General features: G+C 40.0%; 1 protein-coding gene across 1 annotated transcript in view; it reads left to right on the forward strand.

Moving 5' to 3' along the window:
- ABCC3 (ATP binding cassette subfamily C member 3) overlaps positions 1 to 24328 on the forward strand; it is a 54657-nt gene that overhangs the window by 14643 nt on the left and 15686 nt on the right. The window contains exons 3-19 of the mRNA XM_075720156.1: positions 1767 to 1943; positions 2841 to 2966; positions 3841 to 3978; positions 5723 to 5848; positions 6656 to 6717; positions 7900 to 8031; positions 12070 to 12288; positions 14585 to 14762; positions 15315 to 15476; positions 16572 to 16664; positions 18014 to 18217; positions 19426 to 19572; positions 19973 to 20060; positions 21085 to 21151; positions 22577 to 22703; positions 23054 to 23230; positions 24088 to 24255. Coding sequence (XP_075576271.1) covers positions 1767 to 1943; positions 2841 to 2966; positions 3841 to 3978; positions 5723 to 5848; positions 6656 to 6717; positions 7900 to 8031; positions 12070 to 12288; positions 14585 to 14762; positions 15315 to 15476; positions 16572 to 16664; positions 18014 to 18217; positions 19426 to 19572; positions 19973 to 20060; positions 21085 to 21151; positions 22577 to 22703; positions 23054 to 23230; positions 24088 to 24255 — 2391 coding nt within the window. The remainder of the gene's footprint in view (positions 1 to 1766; positions 1944 to 2840; positions 2967 to 3840; positions 3979 to 5722; positions 5849 to 6655; positions 6718 to 7899; positions 8032 to 12069; positions 12289 to 14584; positions 14763 to 15314; positions 15477 to 16571; positions 16665 to 18013; positions 18218 to 19425; positions 19573 to 19972; positions 20061 to 21084; positions 21152 to 22576; positions 22704 to 23053; positions 23231 to 24087; positions 24256 to 24328) is intronic.

The raw sequence follows: 24328 nt of genomic DNA on the forward strand, positions 1-24328 counted from the left end.
TGCCCCAGACAGGGTGGCTGCTAGGGGAGCTTATCATGTTAGAGATGCTGAAATGTTTTGGTGATTAGCCAAAAATGGGTGCTCTTTAAACATTATCTTCCTTTCTGGTGCCAAAGACCTGCTTGCTGGAGCAAAACACAGAAACAGTTTGAATGTGAGGCTGGAGTTTCGTTTGGTTTTGATCTTGTGCTTGAATTGCAGTGTAATTGCCCTAGTGTTGTTGATTTGTGGCTGAAGTTTCCCCTAGGTCTGGACAAACCTGTTTACGTAAATGGGAACGTATTTATTCCCCTGGCCCACGCTGGGTGCTCGCGTGCCTCCAAAAGAGCCATTTCTCGGCTGGAGAGGCACTAACTCTGTGGCATTAAAGGGTGCAGTTCAGATGCGCAGCTAATGGATTTGTGCCACCCTTCACCACTGCCAGAGGTTTCATTTGTGCCAAGGCTGAAGTACTAAGTGACAAACTTGTCACAGTTCAGCCAAACCATCCTGCAACCTGCCAAGGCTTTGTAGTTTCATTACACTTACCAGCTCTTTCGTGTGTGTGGACTGATGCAGTGATGCATGTCCCTTCTGACAGATCATCACCAAAATTGAAAGATTGTCAGCAGATTGTGGCTCTTCAGTTCTCCTAAAATCAACCATTGCTTTCAGCATTTGGTCTCTTTTGTATTGGTAAACAAAAGCAGGACTGGAAGTACTTTTGAAGAGTTCGTATTCAGACTAGTCAGTCATTCTGTTATAAGAGGTGGGTAGAAGTGGCTCAGCTTAACTGAAACATACTTCTACTGAGAGCTCATACCCAAAAATAATTAGGTACAAGTAAAGATTCTAGTGCAGAGATAAGGCATATTTGAACCACAGATAGCTTAGTTTTATCATCTGCTTGTTAATGATAGTACAACAAAGTAATTTTACATTTCCTGAAAGTAAGTATTTATCTACCACATGTAAGATGACACATCAGATGGTGAAATGCAAGTTGTGAATTTCCAGTAGGTTTGATTAAAACCAAGTTCCCCTTAACTGTACTGAAATTTCTATTTTAGTTTGAACTTTTGTAACTGTGCGTTTGCATGTGGTGCATTCAAATCCTTAGGTGCAAGGTGCATATGTGAATTGTGGTGTCCTGGGTCACAGATGGAAAGCATTGCTTGCAATGTTTGCCAGAAACCCCGTATTCCTACCTCCATGTACAATACATTCCTTTTACCTGTGTTTAGAATAGGGAAGTAATTATAGTTGGAGGCATATGAGTAACAAGGACCAAATTATAGTCATAAATAGGAGGGGGGTTTCCTAAGTCAGCATACAGTTGATCTAAATCTGATCATTTTCTCCAGTGCTGGACATTCTTGCTGGATGAGTTCTCAAGATTTTGCTGGATTTTGCCTCAAGAGCTTTGTTTAGCAGTTGCACTCCAGGCTGGGAATGCCTGAGAAATGCAGTGGTATCAGCACCTGTAACTAAGCCTTAGCAAAGATAGAAACGCAAGGGGTTTGTCTGCTACGAAATGTATGTCCAAGTCTGAGATACAGGAGGGCAGAAGTCTGTCTTTCTAGGTTTTGCCCAGTATTTAAAACTGTGCTTAGCCCTTTTACTATAGCAGATTATCCACAAGTAGTTGGGGATAGGTATTTTTGGAAAGCTTTTACTAAGGCCATTTGCTAACTGCAGCAGAATTTGGATAGAGCTTCTTCGAGCAGATGTTCCAATTGGCAGCACTTCTGCCTCTCTATTAATAAATGTCTCATCTTTTTTTCCAGGATTCAAATCTTTCGATACACACTGATAATCCAGACCTGACACCGTGTTTCCAGAATACCATCCTAGCATGGATCCCTAGCATTTATCTATGGAGTGCATTACCCTTTTATCTTCTCTACCTAAAGCACAACAAAAGAGGGTACATCGTGCTTTCCGTGTTGAGCAGGTTCAAGACGGTAAGATCTCTTTGCAGTGCTCCGTGAGTAATTCAGTGTTGAATCTATTAGCATTAGTTCAGTATCCAAGCAAGTGCTGCAGTAGGGTTTAAACAAAATGTCATCTGATTTATGGGGGAACTGAAGAACTTATAGGAAACAACAGTGTATGTACAGATTTCTGAGAAAGGACACCAAAGTATAGCTTATCTGTAAGGAAATCCATCCTGCGAGCCCACCTTTCTGGGTAGAGGGAGTTGTTGATGGCTCTGCAGAAGAGAGTTCACCTCTTTGTTGAGCCAAAAATATGCTGCTTTACCCTTACTTGAGCTTTAAACCACTGAAAGCTGCAAAACAAAGACCTTAAGGTAGGTCTAGTGAGAATTTATCTCATTGTGAAAGTAAGCACAAGAATGTATTTTTTCAAGCCACTCTACCCACCCAATAGCTATGTGATTTCATCTGTATCTTCTGCTTAAGAGATGGCTGGTGTTAACAGCACCTCTGGTTTATAAATGGCTAGGTCTAAGGAAAGCAAACAAGTCACTTTCCATAGGCCATGAGAGAACTGGGGTTATTCCTGGAGAAGAATTTCAGGCTTCTGCTTCAGGGCATGTCTGCCTTTAATCTGGATGCTGCCTGTGTTTCCAACCAAAACTGAATAGTATGGGAAAAAAACAGGTAAATACGTTAGTCTTTCTACTGGTTGTGTTTGCAAATCCCTTGGAAAGCAGATGAGACGAGATCCTTGGTTTGAGTGCAGTGGGACAGTTCTGTTAGCCTGACCTGCAGCAGTTGTTGTTCTGTTTATACAGCTTTGTCTTGCTGGGAATCTGTGAATCATAACGGTTTTGCTAGCCCTCTGACTGCCCCTGGAGATAAGTTTACCAAATGCTGTTTCTGTTTGACTACTTTCAGCTGTTTGGTGTCCTGCTGTGGTGCGTGAGCTGGGCAGATCTCTTCTACTCTTTCCACGAGCTCCTGCAAAACAGAACACCTCCACCAGTCTATTTTGTAACCCCGCTGGTCGTTGGCCTCACTGTGGTTCGTAGCTGCTTCTGTTTATTGTGACCAACAAGAATAACTCTTTCTTAGACCGATAAAGGAGAAAAAGGGTTCCTCTGCATTCATTGCCTTATCCTGTACTCTTTTAACTAAATTATTAGTACTTGTATTACTGAAGCAAATTTTGCTTAGGCCGCAGTTGCAGATATCTCTCTCATGTGGATTCAGCTATGTAAATTAAAATCTTTATAATGGAGAGATTCTTCTGCCTCCCACCTTGCTCTCATCTGTTTCTGCAGGCTTGTGATCCAGGTGTGGAGAGAATTTGGATAGGACTTTGCCTGAACAAGGAGATATGATAGAGCACAGCAGTATTGTATTGGACTTTGTAAAACTGTCTCTCTTATCTGGTGGTTGTTCCTCTATTAAACAGAAACCAAATTTGCTTTGCCTAGGATGACAAACAGGCTTGTGGCTGTTGTATGAAAAATGAGGCAGTAAAATTTGCCCATTAAGTTTTTAATTTCCTTGGATAGATTTTTTTAAAATCTTGTTTTCTAGAGAAGTCATGATTGTCCATCTGGATTGGAGAAATGACAGCTCTTACATTTGTTTAAAATGTTTGTAGCTAATATTTAATTGTGCCTAGCCCTAGGTACAAAGTCTGGTTTAAAAGTTGAATTCTGGAGATGAGGCTCTGAAAACGGTAAACCAAAATTATTTCATAAAGTTATTCGCTGCTTTCCTTAGACAGAGGAGGTTTTGCCCTTGACTTCTGTGAAGTTATGATGGGGCCTTATTTCAAAGAGGTCCTGTTGTCGATGATGACTGTAATAGCTGCCAACTGAGAGTGTGAATAAGGGAAGCAGTGGGATGGGATCGTGTTCACGTGTTCCTGTATTTACTTTTACAGCTGTTAGCTACATTGCTTATTCAATATGAAAGGCTGAGAGGAGTTCAGTCCTCTGGAGTGCTCATTATCTTCTGGCTTTTGTCTGTGCTCTGTGCCGTGGGGCCTTTCAGGTCTAAGATCATGACTACAACAGCACAGGTAACATGCCATCCTTGTTAGCACTTGGGGAACAGGAAATGTAGCATTACATCTCTGTGAAGGGAATGAAGCACTGAGTTTGGAGTCAGGTCTGAGCCCAGCTTTTGGCAGAGAGAAAGAGAAGTTTGGTTCCGTTGCCTTGACTCAGAGTTGTGTAACTTGAAGGGGACTGGGATTTCTCATGCAATGTCAAAAAGCAGATTTTGCTTAGCCCAAGGCTATACTGGAAACCTGACAGACATGTGAGGGCTGTACCAACACTGTGTGTATATATATTAGAACAGACTTTTTTTTTCCTTCTTTTTTTTTTCCTTCCCTTTTTCCTTTTGCAGCCCCCTTCCGCTGTCATGCTTAGATAGGGATGGGTAGTAATTGGAGATAATGCATTTTAATCTGTAGTGTTCCTTTTTTGCTTAGGCAGCTTGGCCACTTTATACAGCTCCATAGGCTTTCTTTTGTCAGTGCCTGATGTGCTGAGGACAGCATTTTCACTCCAACTGTGGCTGTAAATAGAGAACAGGAGGTTGGAGGGAGAGGAAAGAAACCTGGGCTGTTATGATTCCTGTTTGAAAACATAGCAGGTTCTCCCACAGTAAGAAAGTTGTTATGTTTTTCCACAGAAACAAATTTCATTAAGTAGGGCAAAGCAGATTGCTTCAGTGATTAGATCATTAAAGGCTAGGAGTGAAAAAGAGTATTTGAAAAATGTTAAGATGAGTGCTTCTTTTCAGTGAAATCAGTGTTGATTCTGTTTGGTGATCTCTTTTTTTTCATACTTGCTTTTTTGTAACTATTGGCAGCGTTATCCTGTTAGCAAGGATTTTTCTATACCAGGCTGTTGTAAATATTCCAGTGGAGATTGAATTAAACCTTAAATGACAGTCTGTGCAGAACTTCTTCAGAAAATAGCTGCAATCCTGGTGAGACCCTTTCAAACACCACTTAAAGTCAATTTTAAAACTGTAGTAGTGGTGAATAAGTACAAATATTGGACTATCAATATTTGAATCCATAATCAACTTAGAATTATGGGTGCAGAGCCTTAGAACAGGTATGGGTAACATTCTCCTGTTCTTGCAGCTGTCCAGGACCGAATATTCTTTCTCTTGCACTTAAGGTTTAAACATTTTAAGTAAACAATGAGAGCATTCACAAGTACATTAGGGTATGAAAGAGCTGTATAAGGGACATACCCTCACAGCAAGAAGTTTTAAGTCCACTGCAGACTCATATGAGTAGGAAAGGAAATATCTCTAGAGCAGATGGAACTGTTATTATGCAATACAGTGTTTTTTTGCAGCTTCTTCTGAAAGTATTTAACACTGACTGCTTGTCAGTGACAAGATACTGAAGTAAGTGGATGTTCTCTGATCTGGGTTGATAATTCCTATGCTTAAGACATGATCTTGCAACAACCCCTGGAGGTAATTTAAAAGGATGTCATGTAGCCCTGATTCCAGAGGGTGTCTGCATGCAGTGATGATGTATAAGCACTTTGAACTTGACATAATTTCATGAAAAGCTTGGAGATAAGCATGTTCTTAGGCACTTTACAGAGTACCTGCATACTTTTGTAAGATAATTCCTGCTAGCAACTACTTTGCAGTATTCAACTGTAGAGCAAGAAAGGAATTGCCAAAAGAAGCTGTGAAAAAGTCAGAGAGAGCAAGCGTGTGTGTGTGTGTAGGGGGGGCTGGGAAGTACAATAAAAACAATCATTTACTGTGTTTCTTTTTCCCTCTAGGGCCATGTAAATGAAAGGTTCAGGTTTACCACATTTTACATCTACTTTGCTTTGATAATCATTGAGTTAATCCTTTCATGTTTTAAAGAAAAGCCTCCATTTTTTTCCCCTGTTAATACAGATCCTGTAAGTATTTTTACTTTGCTTTATTTGCATTTTACAGACTATATCGTGTTTTGAGAGTTCCACTGAGAATACTTGTCATTGAAAACAGCTTTGGATTGTCATTGAGATTGAAGTAGTTAGTGACTGCCTTACAAAACGCTGGGTATGGAGAGTGATATTGGGGTTTGAAGCCTTTTTCCATTATATGTGCCATTGGTAATGACTGGAAGCTATGTAGCGAAAGCAGCTCTCCTACTCGCTGCTTCACAGCAGTTTAAATTACATTTATGAATGCTGAAGTGTAATATTAATTATTTCAAGAGTGCTTTTTGTGGAGATGGTAGTCTCCTTGCTTAACATTCATTTAGAGTTAGCTAAAGTCTATAAGGATTGTCTTAATAAACAAGTTCTATATGTATTGAGAACAGGTATGGAAAAACATTAATAACAGAAGATATTAGTAGTGTCACAGGTTAAATTTCTTCTCCAATTCATAAAATGATGTCTATAGTTGGATTTATGTTTGAACCAAGCTGTGAGAGAAGTTGAGTTCATTTCTTAAAATGAACGTTTCAGAAACTATAGAATGACATTTTGCTTTATGTAAGTGTGATTTAAAGGCAGTATATGAAGCAATTTTTAAAGATAAAAAGAGTTCTGCATGACATGGGAAATGAAAGAAATCAATTTTATGTCTCGTTAGGACATAGGTGCATACATGTAATACACCAAAATTGATCAAAATAGACTGTCTTCTTATTAAAGTAATGGTAAATGTCTTGCTTTATTTATTTTGGGGTTTTTTTTCCCTCCATACCTTTACTATAGAATCCATGTCCAGAGTTAACTTCAGGCTTCCTGTCAAGACTGACATTTTGGTGGTTTACAAGGTGAGCTTCTCTTTTCAAGCTATTGGACAGCTGACAGCCCCAAACTCTACTTGTGATAGGTGTTGTACTGTGAGCAATACAGAGATTTTTCCTCTGTAAGTATGTTGGATGCTTTTTTATCTACAGAGGTGTCAGCACTTCTAGCATTCACCTTTTTAGAAACAGGTTTCAGAGTGCTCATACTGCCCCACCTTCTTCTCTGAAGAGTAGTGGCAACAGTTGCGGTATCACTAATAGGCTATACAGCCTGCTGTACTTACTGAATGCTGGAGTGTAACCTAAACCAAGATGTAAGACTGTGTTCCACAAGATTAATTGTGGCAACCCTTCACCCACCTGAGGATGCATTTTGTTTCCTGTTGAGGTTCATGGGTGAATGCTTTTTTATAAGGACATTTTCTGTGCAAGAGGGAAAGTAAACTGGATTATATATACAAATGATTACCACCAACTGATACTGCTGTCAAAAGGCATGTGTGTTGAAGATGCAAATTTGCGATTGGGCTTACTAGTACTCCATGATGAAGTGGAACAGCTGCCAAAGGTCATGTTAAGACCCAGTTTTTCCAGTGGTTGAGGGTGTTGAGATCTTCATTCTTCCATCCGTGTAACTTTATTGTCCTGGCAACAGCCCTGTAACGTTCTTTTTAGTGAGAGAGTGAGATCTTTCTAAACTTCCAGAGTTTTGAATGTTTGGCTTCCCCATTGAGATTCTTGGCAACTAGATGTTTGTACCCCTTGACAGAATTCCTCAACTTACAGTTGAGGAACTGTAGTTTTCAGAGAAATCTGATTTTCCTTTAACTTACATAAGCTTCACTTTTGCATTTTGTTTACCTCTGACAGTTAGTCCAGGTAGGCTTAGTTATTTTCACCTCTAAAGTGTCACTGTTTTCATTTAACATCACAGTTGCATTCAAATGCTCTAGTAGTTGGTTTTTATTGTCCTTTTTTTCTGAAGTGATGTTTTCAATAAAATACATGTAACCAAAACTACGTAATGTCCTTTCCTTAATTGCAAACATCAATATAAGGAACAAAGGGAGATGGAGCTATAATTATCACCCTTTCTGTGGAGATGTATCTTCTTGCTTTTGTTAGCTTAATAGTCCCAGAGTTACCAGCAATGCTTTAAGTACTATTAACCAAACTGAATTGGACTGGTTTTCTCCATATGTGCAGCATGGCAATTCTTGGCTACAAAAGGCCCCTCGAAGATAAAGATTTGTGGTCACTGAATGAAGATGATACTTCAAAAGTTATTGTGCAACAACTAAGTCAACAGTGGGACAAAGAAAAAGCAGAGTGCAAACAGTAAGTATATGAACAAGTCTGCAAACAAAGATTGATCTGAATCATTTCAACATTAATAAGCTGCTCATCACTGAAAATGAGCCAACTAAAAGTGGCCCCTACCTCTTCAACCTATCTGTTCTTCATTCGTATTAACAGTCAAATTTGCTTATTTTAGTATGTCTAGGCAGAGGCAAGCAGGAGCCCTCTGGGGCTTGTGTACCACCAACTCACTTTTTAACTAGGTGCTTAAAATCTACATGGGCAGGTAGTGCCATTTACCATGTGGAGAAGGGCTGAAGATGTGTAAGCAGAAGGGATTGAGTTGGCTGGATTGTAGAAAATGAGCAACTTTCATCACTGCACTGGTAGATGTCTAGCCCCATAATTGCATCCCTCCTAGGCATGCTAGAGCACAACTTCTAGGCACCATAAACCGACAGGAATTCCTCATCATCCGCATCATGAGTTTTTTGGCCTGACACTATTTTTAGCCTTAAGGCTCTTAGGAGTGAGCAACTCTTCACTTCCTAGCAGTAAAGATATGAAACTCAAAACATGTGAAGGGCAGGCGGGGAAGAGATAACCCACTTTAAGAGCTGAGACCCTACTCCTCTTGCCTAGAAAGTTAGCAGCAAAATTCTCATAGTCTCTGATGGAAATGGGATGAGGGTCAGAACTTGCATATAGTTTCAACCATGCTGGAGAGGATATCCTTTTTATTACAAGTTCTGTCATAATCTAATCTTAAGAAATTATCTATTGTGCAACTTTATTTCCTTCTCCCACTGGTTAGTGTCCAAAATGTTTCCAAACAAACAGACGCGATAATAGTGTGTTTCAAATGAAAAATGTCAATAAGGAGGAGGCCTGCACTTCCATTTCCTTTCATTGTGGAGATTTCTTCTCCATGTGGAGGCTCTCCTCTGTTCTCTTTTGTGCATATCCTTGCCAAATTGGAAAGACCCTATTATGTGATAATATTAGGAGAGAGTTGTAAGGTTCTTGGCAAGGCTAAATATGATGCGGAGAGTTCCACTTCGCAGCTACAATTTGAAAGGTTTCCAGCACTAACACCAGCAGCTTGTCCACTAGTGCTCTGTGCGTATGTGCATTGTGGTTTTACTTTGGGGTTGTTTTTGTTTTCTTAATGTCTCTATTTTTATGGTGTGGAATAACGTGCATTGTCTGGGTTCTGGTCTTTTTGCACAGACATAAATCTTACTCCCCCAGGCTTTTATATAGTAAGAGCACAGCCATTGTGCAAAAGTGCCTAGGGTCCAGGAAAACTTGCTAGGAAACCAGAAACCATGCCTGGAGTTTTGTCATGGGATTCACTGCATTTTGGAAATTATTCATACAAACTGGGGCCAGTTGGCAATGAATTTAACCATAAATCCTGGCTTGTATTTAGCTCAGGTAAAACTTTGTGGCAACTATATTAATAATTCTAAGGTGGGGAAAATTGCAAAAACAAAGCAAATCACTGTACTCCAGATTGCTGGGTTTCACGTAACTCTAAAAGCTTCATGGCTCTGCTTATTCTTCAATTATAAGTAGGTATTCTCAATTACTTCATGTCAGATAACGTTAGTGGTAGTTGCTTGGGAGCCGTTGTAAATACTTTTTTTTTTTTTTTTTAAACTCTTCTCATTAAATCTGCTCTGAGCAAACTTTTATGACATAAAAAATGCTGTGTCAAGCTGTACATGTGTTGAAACTGTCATGGAAAATATTTGCAGTGTACGTAGTAGTAATTTATTTTAAAAAACTTAATCAGTTGCAACTCTGGCATAGCTAAAGCTTTAAACTTATTTTATGGTAATGATTATCACATTTCTGTTGTTCCTAAATCTACCAAATGTTCTTTACATTTTGCTTCACAGCTGTCTTGTGAATTACTGTTAAATAATTAGTAATAATTCATTTGCTATGAACGAGTTACAGGAGAGATCAGTGTGGATTTAAGTTGTTGTTATAGATAATAAAGCATGCAAAGAATATTCTTCGTTTGTTTTTGCTCTCTGCATATATGGCTGAAGTCTCTGCTTGCTCACTTTACTGATAAGTGCAGTTGCTTCTGAGAAAGTTAGAGCTGTGCTGGAGAAGAGAGAGCTGGAATCTATTTTGCCTCATTTTTAGTTAGCTTCTGATTTTAGACTATGCTTATGAAGACAAATTGAAGATGCAGGGCCTTGTCATCACCATTGAGAAAGCTACGTGTGTTCCCATGAGATAACCAGCATCTATTATCTGCCCTGCTATAAATAATGGAAACCAGGCACATGCTTTTTGCTTTGATTAAAAAACTGGGTGTGAGCAGTCCCACACACTGCTGAAAACCTGACCTCACCTACCTACCCGTAGTAAACACTAGAAGTGCATTTTCTCCCTTTGGGATTTTTAGCTGTGAGAGAACTATTGCGTTACTGTTAGCTCCCTGTAATAAACATTTTTAATAGCACAAAGCCAGAGGCAAGTAGTCTTGTTTCTTCAAATCCTTCAATGAGTTTAACAGCCTGGTTGCCAGAAAAATAAGGCTTTGCTCATAAACTCTCCAGGTTTGATCTGGAAGGACAAAGACAACACTGTTTGTTCTTGTCTGGGGGAAGAAAAAAATTGTCTGGTTTATGTTCTCCCCCTGCCCTCAAACTTTATTGCAAAGAAATTGGAATTTGTACATGCATTTGTTTGAAAGGATGTGAACAAGTTTCTACCTGTGGACTGTTAGCCACAGCAATCATTTTGGAAGCTCACAGGCTGTTGGAATTATTTGACTCTGCAGCCAGCCAGCTCCAAAAAATCTGCACACTCTTTATGAAGAATCATAAATCCAACCACACTTGGTAGTACTTACAAGTTATTTTTCAAATGCCGCCTTGTAAGTCTTCACTGTTTCTAGGGTCTCTCTTCCATCTGTCCCTTCTTATAAGGCTTATGTGCCCCAGACTAATTTCCGTCTTCCTGCTCCACCTGGGCTTAACCTTCCTGGCTGACATTCAGGAAATTGTTCTGTAGGTCCTGTAGCCCCCAAGAAACAACAGCAATTTGGAATTTGCTGGTAGAAGAGCTGCCAGGCTGCTCTTTGGGAGCAATTCATGGAGGAAATAATTTTCCAGAGCATCCCCTTTTTATTGATGGGCAACAGAAGTCAGGCACCTAAACCCCAGAGGTGCTTCTAGAAAACTCACGTAGAGCCCTGGAGAGCAGCATGGACCTGTTAGGTCCATTTTTCATCAGTCAGTCTCAAAGAGCTTTGCAGAAGAGGTCACTTTTGTTGGATTATTTTGCAGATGGAGAAAGAGAGGCATAAAGTAAGAAAGGGATACAGCCAAACAGGGTTTAAATGCTTAAATTGTCATCTGAGTAAAATTTAGGCACCTAAACCCAAAGTTTCTGTGCTGGAAGAACCTTGGACAGCTGTGGCCCAGATCTCAGAGATGGGTCAGCTTTGAAGGTGCTGTGGTTTGTACTCTTTAAAGTTTCCAGGAATGCAAAACTCCGTATTTTAAGAGGGCTGTGCCTGCTTCCTCTGGGCTTAGCGTGATTCAATGCCTGTCTCCCCTGAGCCATTCAGACTACTTCTCTGAAAGCAGCTGTGTGATCAGATAAGGATAAAGGTTTAGTGCAGCTACTAGTTGAATAACAAATACAGTCTCAGAAGGACTAGGTGAGGTTGCCTTTTGTGGTATGTAAATAGCAACTGTTAGAGGATTCCTTTACAAGAAATTGGAGATTCAAGTCCACTCTGTCCTCTGCCAAAGGAAGTCAAGCCTTCATCTCCTACTCCTTTGGGCCATGTTCTCATCCCATAGTGACTGATTTTCTGGCCTATGGAGTACACTTGGTAAGTATTGTGGAAAAAGAAAAGCAAGCAAGACTCATTACACAAGAGTGGCCTATCCCAGAGCACATCTAGATCTTGTTGAAAGTCTTGCTGTTGATCAGTGGCAAAGCAAAGAAAGGAGCAGACTTTTAGATGTTACTGCAGTGCTGTACACACAGGGCAATGACATTCTTGTTGTCAGTTGTCTCTAATTGCTTGTTTCGTTCCCCTAGGAAACAAGATGTGACATATATGAAGAAATCTAACCATGTGCTGAATCATATTGGTGACGGTCCAGAGGAAGCAGAAGTTCTGATTAGAGACAAGAAGCACAGTAGACAGCCTTCCTTTCTCAAAGCTTTGTTGAGGACCTTTGGGCCATACTTCTTAATCGGCTCCTTCTTCAAGCTGATACAAGACCTACTTTCTTTCGTCAACCCTCAGCTGTTAAGGTTGGTTTACTGTGTGAGTAGTTTCTATGTGCAATCCCTATGGAGGCTTGGCTTTGGCACAGAGTATTTATTTTTGAAATGCATAGCTAGTTTCCTTCACAGTGCTGCGTGTGTATGCTCCCCCACCTTCCCACTGAAATGCCATAAAACAGGAGTTCTTTACTGTGGACTAAGCTGTAAATTGGACAAGCTTCACTGAAATGCAAGATTCGTAAATCGCCCATCACCAATAGACAGCTTTGAATTACAAATTACCTGTTGCTCCATGCAGCAGTCCAAAGCAATTTCTCCCCGTTTCTAAAGGATTATTTGTGAAATCAAAGGAAAGCACTGCTTGCTGGATCCAGTAGTCACTGTACATCTGATACCCACATGTTTTGGTGGTGGCCGCAGCTGTAGCGTGACCTGATATACAAATGAAGCTTGATGCTCAAGTATGTGGTGCTTTGGCTATGCTGTTGTCCTCTGGGAAAGATTTTGGACCATTTAGGATGAGTTCACGTGTTTTTAGTTGTGCACAGCACTGAGAATGTGTGAGGCACAGTTGCAGCAAATTTTCATGTGAAAGGAAATTGTGGTTCTAAAAAAAAAAAGAGAGAGATCTTGACAAAAGTGGTATGTCCTCAAACTATCCTTGTATGAGGAACACCTGTACCTCCCATCTCCGGGGGGACCAGTTGCTCAGCCTAATCCATAAAGGAATTTGCATGATCCCCACATTTTTTTCTCTGTTAGTATTATTCTTAAAGTGAGAATTTTCACCAGATAATAATTAACTAAGAAGAAAGTAACAGAGGAAATACCAGCATTTATGTCAAACAATTATTTTTTTATTTCCAAATCTATGGAGAAGCACATAGTCCTGTTAATGCATGAGAGAGGAATGGAGTTTGGATGGAGGCCACAGGTGGATGTGGGGAAGGGGAGAAGAGAGGGCCCTGCTCCTGTACGAGTGCCTCTTAAAATAACACCAGTGTGGAGCTGCGTTCTGAGATCATGTTGTTCTGTGGGTGGTTTGTGACATACCCAGAAATTTGCTAAAAAGAGGGTCCAACCCAGTATGGTGACATTTAATAGCTTACAGTCTGTCTTCTTCCAGAGTCCCTAGTGAAGAGGAGGCAGCTGGCTTCCTTCTGAGAACACATTAAGTATAATCTATTATGGAAATTTCTCAAATTTGCATAAATTCCTGGGTATGTTGTCAGTGATATCTCAAGGCATATGATGGGGAATTTCTTCTTGAGTCTAAATTCCTGCAGTCTTGGAAAATGCACTGCTAGTGGTAAGAGAAAATGAAAAAGCCATGGCTGTCTGGCAGGTTGTGTGTAAGATAGTTTAATGTTTCTAAAAAGACTGTTGAATCCCATGCTGGGACTATGAGGAAGACGTTTTGCTGAAGCTGTCCACTTACAGCATGAATGACTGGTGCAGTGCAGAAGGAAGATCTCTCTGGACTGGAAGAAGAAAGATGTAGCAACCTCATGCTTCTAATGCAAGGCTTTGGGGCCTGATTTGTAGTGTCCAGGTGTATTTTCCCCCTGCTGTTTATTTGAACCATGGAGTCCCATATTTTGACAATGCAATACTCTGGTCAGTAGGCTGAAATCACAAATGTAATTTTTGAGAACACTGTACATTGCCATATGTTGTTCTGCTTGTTTGCTATATGACAGTGTGCAGGTCTCACAGGGAGAGCTGTGTGTGGTAAGAAATGTCTTATTGGTAAAAGATGATATAGCCAGTTTAATGGTACTACCATTTTACTAAAAAAGTAGGAGTGAAGAACTCTTTATGCATCCATCCAGGAGGATGTCTTTTAATCTAGCTTTTTTGTGGGAAAACACCTCAGGCAGAAGCACTCAGGCTGCTTGAAAAGGATTTGGGTAAGAAGCTGGTTTCGCCTGCTTTACTACACTGTCCTACTATGTCCTGTCATTCACATCTTGCCCTGGGGGGCTGCCTATTAAAGCTCAGACATCGAGCCATGTGTTTAAACGCTGAATCTCAGGGGAAACCTACAGTTTCTCCTCATATTTCATTTTCTACAGGCTCATTTGCAAACGGACTTTCTCACTGGCAAAGCCTAAGGTTTTGCTGTTGTATCTTTGCAATGTTGTTTGACTGAAATCGTAACTCAGCTTGCATCTTGGAGAGCTGTTTACTTTCTGTGGTTAAAGAGAGGATGTGGCAGGATGCCATAGTGGAGAGAAGCTGTGTTATGTCCCGTTAAACTTGCTGCATGTTTTTTATTTTTGTTTCTTTTTTCCTTTTCCTTCCCTAATCTTCTGAAAAACAGTGTATTAATCGGCTTCATTAAGAACGAAGATGCCCCAGCCTGGTGGGGATTTTTAATTGCGGCTTTGATGTTTATCTGTGCTGTGCTGCAGACACTCATACTTCACCAGCATTTCCAGTACTGCTTTGTTACTGGGATGAGGCTGAGAACTGGGATCACTGGAGTGATATACCGAAAGGTAAGACTGGAAGCGTTTCATGGGCTGGACACACCAGTGCATAGCCAAACAAGTGGCCTCAGTTCTCAAATGCTCCGGGAAGAGCAGGCATATTGGAGAAGAATAGCCTCCTGGAAAATAAGAGATTGTTTTTTTTGTGAGCTTTTAGGAGTACCTCTATCATACTTTACAGAATTTTCTAGTGATCGGCAACTTAATGTGGGTATACTGGTAGGTCACCAGACATATCACAGGCAAATATTTGTTCACTTTAAATATTCAGAAGAGGGATCCAGGAAAATAGCATGTTTGTGCTATGAGTTGATCAGATGCAACTAGGTTTTCTTTGGAATGCTACATACTGCTTGAGATAGAGGTGCTCACAGGCATACCATTTCATGAAGTCTTGTTCTCTGGAGATTAGGAACTGATGTAGGTGTGAATTATTTTATTCTTGTTGGAGAAGCACATTCTCAGGGAGTGTCTTGTTTTGCTAATAATTGAAGATTTTTTCTCTGTGTTTCTCCATACATATCAAGATTGTGAATCCACTGAATCTCTCTTATTTCTCAGTCCTTAGTCATCACAAACTCAGCAAAGCGCTCATCTACTGTAGGAGAAATTGTCAACTTGATGTCAGTCGATGCCCAACGCTTCATGGACCTGATGACCTTCCTGAACATGTTGTGGTCTGCACCACTCCAGATATTTCTAGCTTTGTATTTCCTCTGGCAGGTACAGACATTGCCACACTTTTTTCAGAATTTGTCTAAATGATGTGCAAGCTGCTTATTTTCTTGTTAATTTGACCCACCACTGCTTTTTTAGAAACTTATTGTTCTGCCTTGTAGTAAAATAGCTTGTACGTGATCAATTAGTCTCTTAATTATTTTGTTCAGCTGGTAGGCAAGATAAGGCATTTGAACTGAAAGATAGCTTTTATGTCTCCTTTGTCCCTACCGTGCTTTGATAGGATCAGTCTTGGAATCATCACAGTGTTCCCGGTAGTTGATACAAATGAGAGTTTGAGGGAAATGGTTTAAAAACCAAACCAAACAAAAAAAACCCTGGACACAGGAAATGTAAGCCATGTGTAAAGATTATATCATGCCATATAAAGAAGTTTTGTGCAAGTCAACATGAAGCATATCTCACCTGGAATAACTATAATTTTTCCTTCACTACAGTGAAGTTTTTCCTGGTTTATTCCAGGTTCAGTCTGAGCACTGGCTTTCATCCATAAAATGTTTGTATGTAATTAATCTGTTTGACTGCATAAACCAGTAGCACCAACATAACCATATTGATTTAGACTTGAAAGCCATTAAGTTGCAGTAGCTTTATGAGTTACTGCTCTGCTGGTAAGCTGAACTCTGGTAGCTAGCAGTTTGTATGCTTTTACTCTTATTGAGGGTACTGGGTTAATTCACTAATTACAGTTCCCTAGGTCAGAGAGAAGTCAATGGAAAAATACCTTCCGTGTAGCTTATTTGTTCCCTTTCTACATTTGCTCAATAGCTCTGTATTTGCATTAGTTCAAACTTACTTTCCCCTCCCACTGGGAACCACTTAACAGGTAAATCACAAAGTGCTCTGCTATCACCAATACTAGCATCATAATAATAATAATTCAAGGTGGATGCTGTCATATTTTTCTGTCTCCTCCTCATAGTTGTTCTGTGGAATCAGAACATTTCACTGGAAGGAGTTCAACTTGTCTATGTAAAACAGTCGTTTCTGTTTCTATAACCTACTGTTGTTTTGATGCTCACCATAGCGAACAGCAGCACTTGGGTACAACAACAACTTCCCTTTTTTCTTTCAATCAAGACTTTAGGGCCTTCTGTGCTGGCAGGAGTTGCCGTGATGGTTTTACTTATCCCATTTAACTCTGCAATAGCAATGAAAACCAGAACGTTCCAGGTAAGGTACCAGCAGAGAAAGTGACGTTATCTGAATTGGCAGCTGTGCTATGAGAAATGAAGGCATCAGTGGTTGTCTTGGCTATTAATGAGCTGCCATTTGCACCAATTTACTTATGAGTAAGATTGTAGTGATATATTTAATAACTGTATCCTCTCAGATAGTTTTTCCATAGAGAATTGAATGCTATTTAAGGGAAAGGCGTGGCATTGAGTCAGTGGCCCTTCATACTGCTGGAACAGCTTCTGGGATTAGCAATAAGTTTCTTTGCCTCCATATCGCTTCACCTGGTAGCTTCTTCTAGGAGTAGCTAGAGAAAGGGCAAATAAATGCTGTTCTTTAAGCTGTGAATGACTGTTTTCAGAGACAGAACTGAAACCTGGCAGCTTGGTTTTTATGCTAATAGCCAGCATTGACTTTCACTGCTACTGAGTTGGGCTAAATTTGAATTATTATCTTAAGGTAAAAGGATCCTTTATTCCTTTCTTTGTAGTCTTAGTCCTCTCTAGTCAAGGAAGCCTGAAAAAACCAATATAATAGTGCCCTCTGGCTTTGTGCTAGAAAAATCTAATAGGTTGCACAGCACAAGCCACTTACCAGTGACTGTTTAGAAGGTTTTAAAAAAAAATCAAGCTGTTGATGTAAAAAAGGTAAGAGTTTAAAATGAATATAAATTATGACATTTAAGCACAGCCTTAGTAACAGAGTGGTATTATTATGTGCCTTAAAGAGACATCCAGACTTCCCATTAAATCTCTTGGATGCTGACACGTTAGTGTTAACATTCCTTTTCTCCCTTGCCCATTATAAGATGCTCAGAGCTGCATAACTTGGTGTGCATGTGTATGTGAACGCAGTTTTTCATTTTGTCTATACAGATGAGCAGGGATTTTTTTTTTTTTTTTAAATGACTGAATGACGCACTGTATTCTAACGTATAGGAAAAAAAATAAACTAGGAGTAACCACAATTTTCAAGGCTGTCCTAAGAAATACAGCTGTGCATATCAGGAAAAAAATCTGAAGAAATCAAAGGAAGAAGTAGGGAAGTATTTTTGTGAAGTGCCTGAATCTTTCTTTACGGTGGTTTTGAAAATGTAACCCCTAACAGTGAAGATGAGTGGAAAGCTTTTATATTCTGCTTTTCCGACATTTTCTTTGATTTCTGGTTTCTTTGGAGGTATAGACTTGCACAGTAAGCTTACTGATAACAGTCTGGCTTTCTCAATTACCTTTTGCATCCTCTTTAGAAATAGCCCAAGGACTATCATGGCTGTGAGACAACATGTTGAAAGCTCTCTTCTAGTCATTCCTGTGACACTCTGTCTCCTGTGTTTACTAATAACCTAGGTGGAACAAATGCGACATAAAGATTCCCGCATTAAATTAATGAATGAGATTCTGGGTGGCATAAAGGTGCTGAAGCTGTATGCTTGGGAACCATCGTTTTCAGAAAAAGTGTTGGAGATACGAAAAAATGAGCTGCGAGTTTTGAAAAAATCTGCCTATCTCAATTCTTTGTCCACTTTTGCATGGATCAGCGCACCATTCCTGGTAAATTGAATTTGCGTGGCTTTCTAAGCTGTACAAGTACATCCTTGAAGGAGAAGTGTGAGGCTTTCTGCTTGCTAAATGTACATAAGAATAACATGTAAATACATTTTAAAAAAATTATTCACATGCTTTGAAGCAAAGTTTCCTGTTCTCTAGAGCCTTTTTGTTAATCGGTATTAAAGTATTTCTTGATAAAGCCTACCAGTGGAAGCTGGGAATAGCTGTCTCAGGAGAATTTCCAACCACTTCAAAGTACTTCCCATAACAAATTGAAACTAGAATTTGAAACCTCAGAGATATTTGTGAATAGCAAAAATAGCAAAAAAAAAAATTCAAATTGAGTCAGTCAGGACAACATCTGTCTTAAGCTCTCATTTCTACCTTTTGTGTTACAGTCTCTGCTTGTTTTAGTAGGAGAGGAAGTTGTTAAATTATTCTGCAGCTTAAAAAAGATTGATTTAATGTAAAAAAAATAAAGCCCAAGTGATACCTTGCAAATTCTGAAATGCTTTTTCCTCAATTTTCTCTTTCCCTCTATTTTTCACTTCATTGCACTGTGATCCCTTTTGCAGAAAGGGTTTTGGTTTTGGTGAATAAAAACATTTAGGTAAGTGTTGTCACAAATATTGCTAGCCAGCTGTTCTCAAGATCAAAGGCCCAACCCTGCAGAAATATTCTTAATGCTCTCAAGATCCTGCCTCTTTCATGTTTCTTAAAGTTAATGCACGTCCTTAAATACACATTTCTGTTCCTGTTCACTGTTAGTTTACTGCATAGGATGGTCCCTCCACAGTGGATGGTCCTTGTCATACAGCAAACCAGCAAATAGCTTGGATTTTACTCCCTTTCCAATTGATCAGTAAGTCTTGTTTGTAATGGGAAAACTTGGTCGGGCGGAGTTGGAAATGCAGCCAAACCACAGCCAGATAAGCGCTTCTCATTTTCATTTACCCAAGTTCTGTAGTTCACCTCTTGAATCTCCTAGTTCAACTAAATGTAGCCATTAGTAATCTGAAAGTTATTTTATTCCGTGTGCCCTTTTTTGTATCAACTTGTTCTTAAAGCATGTTGAGAAGGTCAGAAACACAGAATTTGCTCAGTTTTGTTGTTCATACTTTTATTTCAAAGATGCCTATCAGGCTTGACTGCTTTTTAAAATGTCCAAATATTATATGCATCTCGCAGTAAACTCACTTTCTGGCTTTCAGGTAGCATTGACAACGTTTGCTGTATATGTCTCGGTGGATGAGAAGAATATCCTGGATGCAGAAAAAGCTTTTGTCTCCCTCTCCTTGTTTAATATCTTAAAGTTTCCCCTCAATATGCTTCCACAAGTCATCAGCAACATTGCACAGGTAAGGAGGATCTGGTGCATAAGTTGTTTTGAACAACTTGAACAAAAAGAACCCCAGATGTCCCTGATTTCTGGAACGCAGAGATGCCTGTCAGCTGGTTTTCTTTCTAATATCCTTTTTCTACCGCTGCCCTGTATTGGAAAGCCTGACATCTTCTGAGTAAGCTTGTCTGTGTGAATTTTGCTTCACTCAGATGAACTCATCTTGGTCTGAGAAATTTCAGGGTTAAAAGCTTGAATTTCAGCATAACGCTGATTGCAGGGAAAGAATGAGTCACTGTTCAGGAAGCCCATGGGGTGAAAAGTTAAGCCATTCTGCATGCTTTCCTTTGCAGTAGTAAGAGCATTAAATCCCCATTAAAAGAATGATAAAATAACATAATGCTGTGCTCTTTCCTTAGACAAGTGTTTCCCTAAAGAGAATTCAGCAGTTCCTGAGTCATGATGAACTTGATCCAAATTGTGTGGAAACAAAAGCGATTGCACCAGGTAAAGACATCAGGATTTTTCTAAACTATGCTAATACAACAAACATATTGTATTTGTTTTGGACTGGTTGAGTTATGAAAAAAAGCAAAAAGAAAATAACAATAATAGTCTTGGGTTTAAAAAAAAAAAAAGCTGCTCCTTTGAAAAGTATGTGTTTGTTGCTCAGGCTGTGTGGAAATTACAAAAGTTTCTGGCTATATTTTTGAGATTTGAGCTGAGTTATTCGGGCCTGAGTTTGCATCTGCAATGTATTGGATGCTAACAGCACTGAATGATGAAGTGCACCCGCTGACTAGGGACAGTGAGACCTGCTCAAACCTTTTGCGCTCCACAAATGCTCAGGATCGTTATAAACAGTTTTGACTTTTTTCTGTTGGAAATAGTATCCCAAAACAAATGAGCAAACCAGGTGGTCTCAGAAAAATGTGTTTTCTCGTGTAATGCACTTTGGTGATACTGTGGTTTGAAACCTCTCTTGTGTGTGATGCTGTAGACAGAGGAGGAGGAGGGATGGCTGTGTGACTGGCATGTGATTACTGCTATACACCACTCCACCAGGAGGTAAAGGAAGCCTGCAGATCTGTAACTTGTTAGTGTGGCAAGCAAAAAGCTGCACAGAGGCAAATTTAATCTGGTACATCAAAGTCAACAGCATGCAGTGGTCTCCTACTGACTTGAAAGTGATTTCTTAAGTAAAGTTGCGCTAACAGTTGCACAGAGATTCTGAGCAGCAAATGTTGGGACCAGCCTCACTGGGGCAGGGTGAAGCAGGACAGCTTTTCAGCTCCATAGGTCTGTAAGCTCACTGTTTATAGTTTAAGCTGTGATCAGTTATTTTCACTCTGAATAAGCCTGTCTTGTGACCGACAGTCATGAGACTGCGCTTACCATGCCAGTAGAAAAGGGAACTGCAGTGTACGTGAAACACCATAAATAAAGATTCCTCTGTCTGCCAGTCTCTCAGCCGTACTATTCTGTGTAATACATTTTCTGCCTTCTCTATTGTTGCGTTTTTGTCATACAGGCAATGCCATCAGTGTAACAAATGCGACGTTCAGCTGGGGAAAGGAGCTTAAGCCATCTTTGAAAGAGTAAGATTTCTTTATGCAACTGCAATACAACATCTACCTGCTTCCTGGTTTCTGGCTCCTAGGAGGCCTGTTTGAAAGAGGTCTAGTAATATCTGCAAGCTCACTTCTGGAAAAGGTTGTTGCCACACATCCCTCTTCTGCCTTTAAAACATTGAGCTAATCCTCATGCCTTATGGTATTTAGGCTTTACAGAACAGTGCTGTAAGGGTTTAACTCTACAGCAACTAGCATAAAATAGTTACCTATGAAAGGACAGAAAGGCTATGTAAATTTCTTAAATAGACTATTTTTTTAACTGAAGCATTGGCCAAATTGATCTGATGGATTATGAGGACAGTTGAGATGTCTGGGTTTGGACTTGGGCATGTGAACAGTGGTCTGTTCTTTTAAGAGTCCTGTGGCAGACTCACCCTTGCGGCTGTACATGGCCATTTCCAGACTATGGGGGGGCATGTTTTGCTCATTTGCCTGTTTGAATGAATACAAACAAAATATGCCTGGAAGCATGTACCTTCTTATGTTATGCTTTGTTGTCAGATCAAAATCACAGAAACGTGATACGTATGCTTAGAATTCTCAGTCCAAGGAGCTCGTGCTGCTGTGCTGAGTGTGTCATGTTAACAGGTTATAAATTATAGTGCTTTTGAGTTTTCCTGCTTTGAATGTGTTTTTAAAACAAACAAAAAAACTTCTTGCAGTGCTCAAAACATCAACTACCTGCTTGGTAATAATCTGCATGAGAATTAGAGCCCTAGTTCTGCATCAGGATTTGTGCAAACAGAAATTTGGCTTGATTTCATTAGTGAAAGACACTTTGAGGCAAAGAGACTATGTCCATCAGTCATTTCTGTATCAGCTCACCTTCAAAACCAGGACCTAAACCAGTACCTTTAAGAACATAGTGGGGGAAACAGTAAAGGATTTTAATTGGGAAAGTTTTGTTTTTCTTCAGTTGTTGTGAACCCTATTTACTAGCACTGGCAATATGGTACTAAAGTGGTTTGAACACTTTTAGATGGGATGTATTCACTCACTACTTTTGTACAATTGCTCTTGGTTTTAAAATTAAAAACCAAAAGACTTCTGGAAGACTGTCTGCTTTCAAAATGCTTATTAACCATGTTTGACTTGCTGATGGACTGATACAACACAGCAAAGGTCTTAGAAGGCTTGCTACTAATCCTACCAATTTAACAACCAACAAGATAGGTTAATGCTGGGTTTCCATCTACTCCTACAGTTCTGGTTACAGCTAATTGTACACAAGAAAGGGAGGAGAAGACCAGTGACCAAGCTATGCTTACTATATCCAGTCAGGCTGAGGTCAGGCTGATTTGCCACTGTGTATTTCAGCCCTGGTTTAAAGACCCATAATGTCTTTAGTAAACTAATGTTTAATTAATTTCCAGCCTGTTTCCTCCACAGTATAAATCTGTTGGTCCCCAGTGGTGCTTTGGTTGCCATTGTTGGCCATGTTGGCTGTGGGAAGTCTTCTCTGGTGTCTGCTCTCCTGGGTGAAATGGAAAAGCTGGAAGGAGAAGTGGCTGTGAAGGTTGGTGTTGTTTACGATGCCACTTAATGATGGTATGGAAATGTGCTGCTTATGCCTGCCATTGCTTAAAATGTACATCAGGCTGGAGAGGGAATTCTGTTTGCTCCTATGCCAGCTTGTCTGTGTGTTTATTTGGGTTTGCCCACACCTGTTCAGTTGTGTTTTATATGAAGAGACTTTCACGATTCTATCAACTATACATCAGCAACTAGCACACGTATATGTATAATGTGAATGTATATCAAACAGGAGCTATATCTATGTGCTGCAGATCTTAGTCAGAGTTGTAAGCGTGAATTGCTGCTTGGTACAAGTCAGAGGTTTCTTTTCTCTCTCCCTCCTTGTTCTAGGGTTCTGTTGCTTATGTGCCTCAACAAGCCTGGATCCAGAATGCCACGCTGAAAGATAACATTTTGTTTGGCCAAGCTCCCAATGAACAAAAATACCAAAATGTCCTGGAGGCCTGTGCTTTAAAAACTGACCTGGAAGTGCTGCCAGGAGGAGATCAGACTGAGATAGGAGAGAAGGTAATTTTTTTTTTTTTTTTGGGGGTCAGACCTGCTTGGTAATTCCTGTTCTGTCTAGCTAAAGCAAGAATGCTGTAAAGACAGCACTTGATTTGGTTTGATCTTTACAATGACATTCCTGCTACAATCAACACTGAAACATGTGGGGCAGTTTTGTGAAAGTCAGTTGGACTTAAACTTGTTCCTAACTTTAAGCATGTGTTTGTACTGTGATGCATAATAGCACATCTAGCCCTGGAAGATCAGAGCATCCTCCATTTGCTGTCCAATTGTAAAGGTGCATCTCTCCAGAATACTTAGTCCTTCGTTTTCCTGTAGGGATAAAAAGGGAGGGAACATATGGTGTGCGTCAAGTGAAAAAGTGATATGATCATCCCTTAACACCTCATTTTAATGAGAAACTTTTACATCTGTGATTACCAACAAAGATCTTTTTTTCATAGGCCACTAAATTTGAGAGGGATATCATGAAGTGGGGTGGATATGTGGATTTGTATGTAAGATGAGAGATGCGGAAGATGTTCCAGGTACTGCAGCCCTTTGGATGTTCGCATTTTACATCCTGGTTGACGGTCTTCCTTTTTATAGTTTTGCGTTTTAACAGCTCCCTTCAGGAGCTTATTAAGCAAGAGGCTTATTCCATCTCCAGATTGCTGGGTGAGTGGAAGTTTGGCAGTGAACAAACAGATTTAGAGTCATTCTGTTCTTGTCTCTGGCTCAGAGTGAGTTATTCTCTTCAGCGTCTCATGTTTCAATTTAGCATCCGTGTGTTTGACTGGGTGAGAGCCATAAAAAGTCATAGCTGTTGTTGGAACTGAGTTGCACGATATGTTTTGTTCTCTCCTCTTTCCCTTCAGGGCATCAACCTCTCAGGTGGCCAGAGGCAGCGAGTGAGCCTCGCTCGTGCAGTGTACAGCAACTCTGACACCTACCTATTAGATGATCCTCTGTCTGCTGTGGACTCGCATGTTGCAAAGCACATCTTTGACAAAGTTATTGGTCCAGATGGGGTACTTAAAGGAAAAGTAAGCTGGCATTTAGATCCTCTTAAAAATGCACGCAAACTCAAAAACACTGATGGGTAACAGGAAAGTTATT

This window comes from Pelecanus crispus, chromosome 12 (genome assembly GCF_030463565.1).
Source record: "Pelecanus crispus isolate bPelCri1 chromosome 12, bPelCri1.pri, whole genome shotgun sequence".
Classification (NCBI taxonomy): domain Eukaryota; kingdom Metazoa; phylum Chordata; class Aves; order Pelecaniformes; family Pelecanidae; genus Pelecanus; species Pelecanus crispus.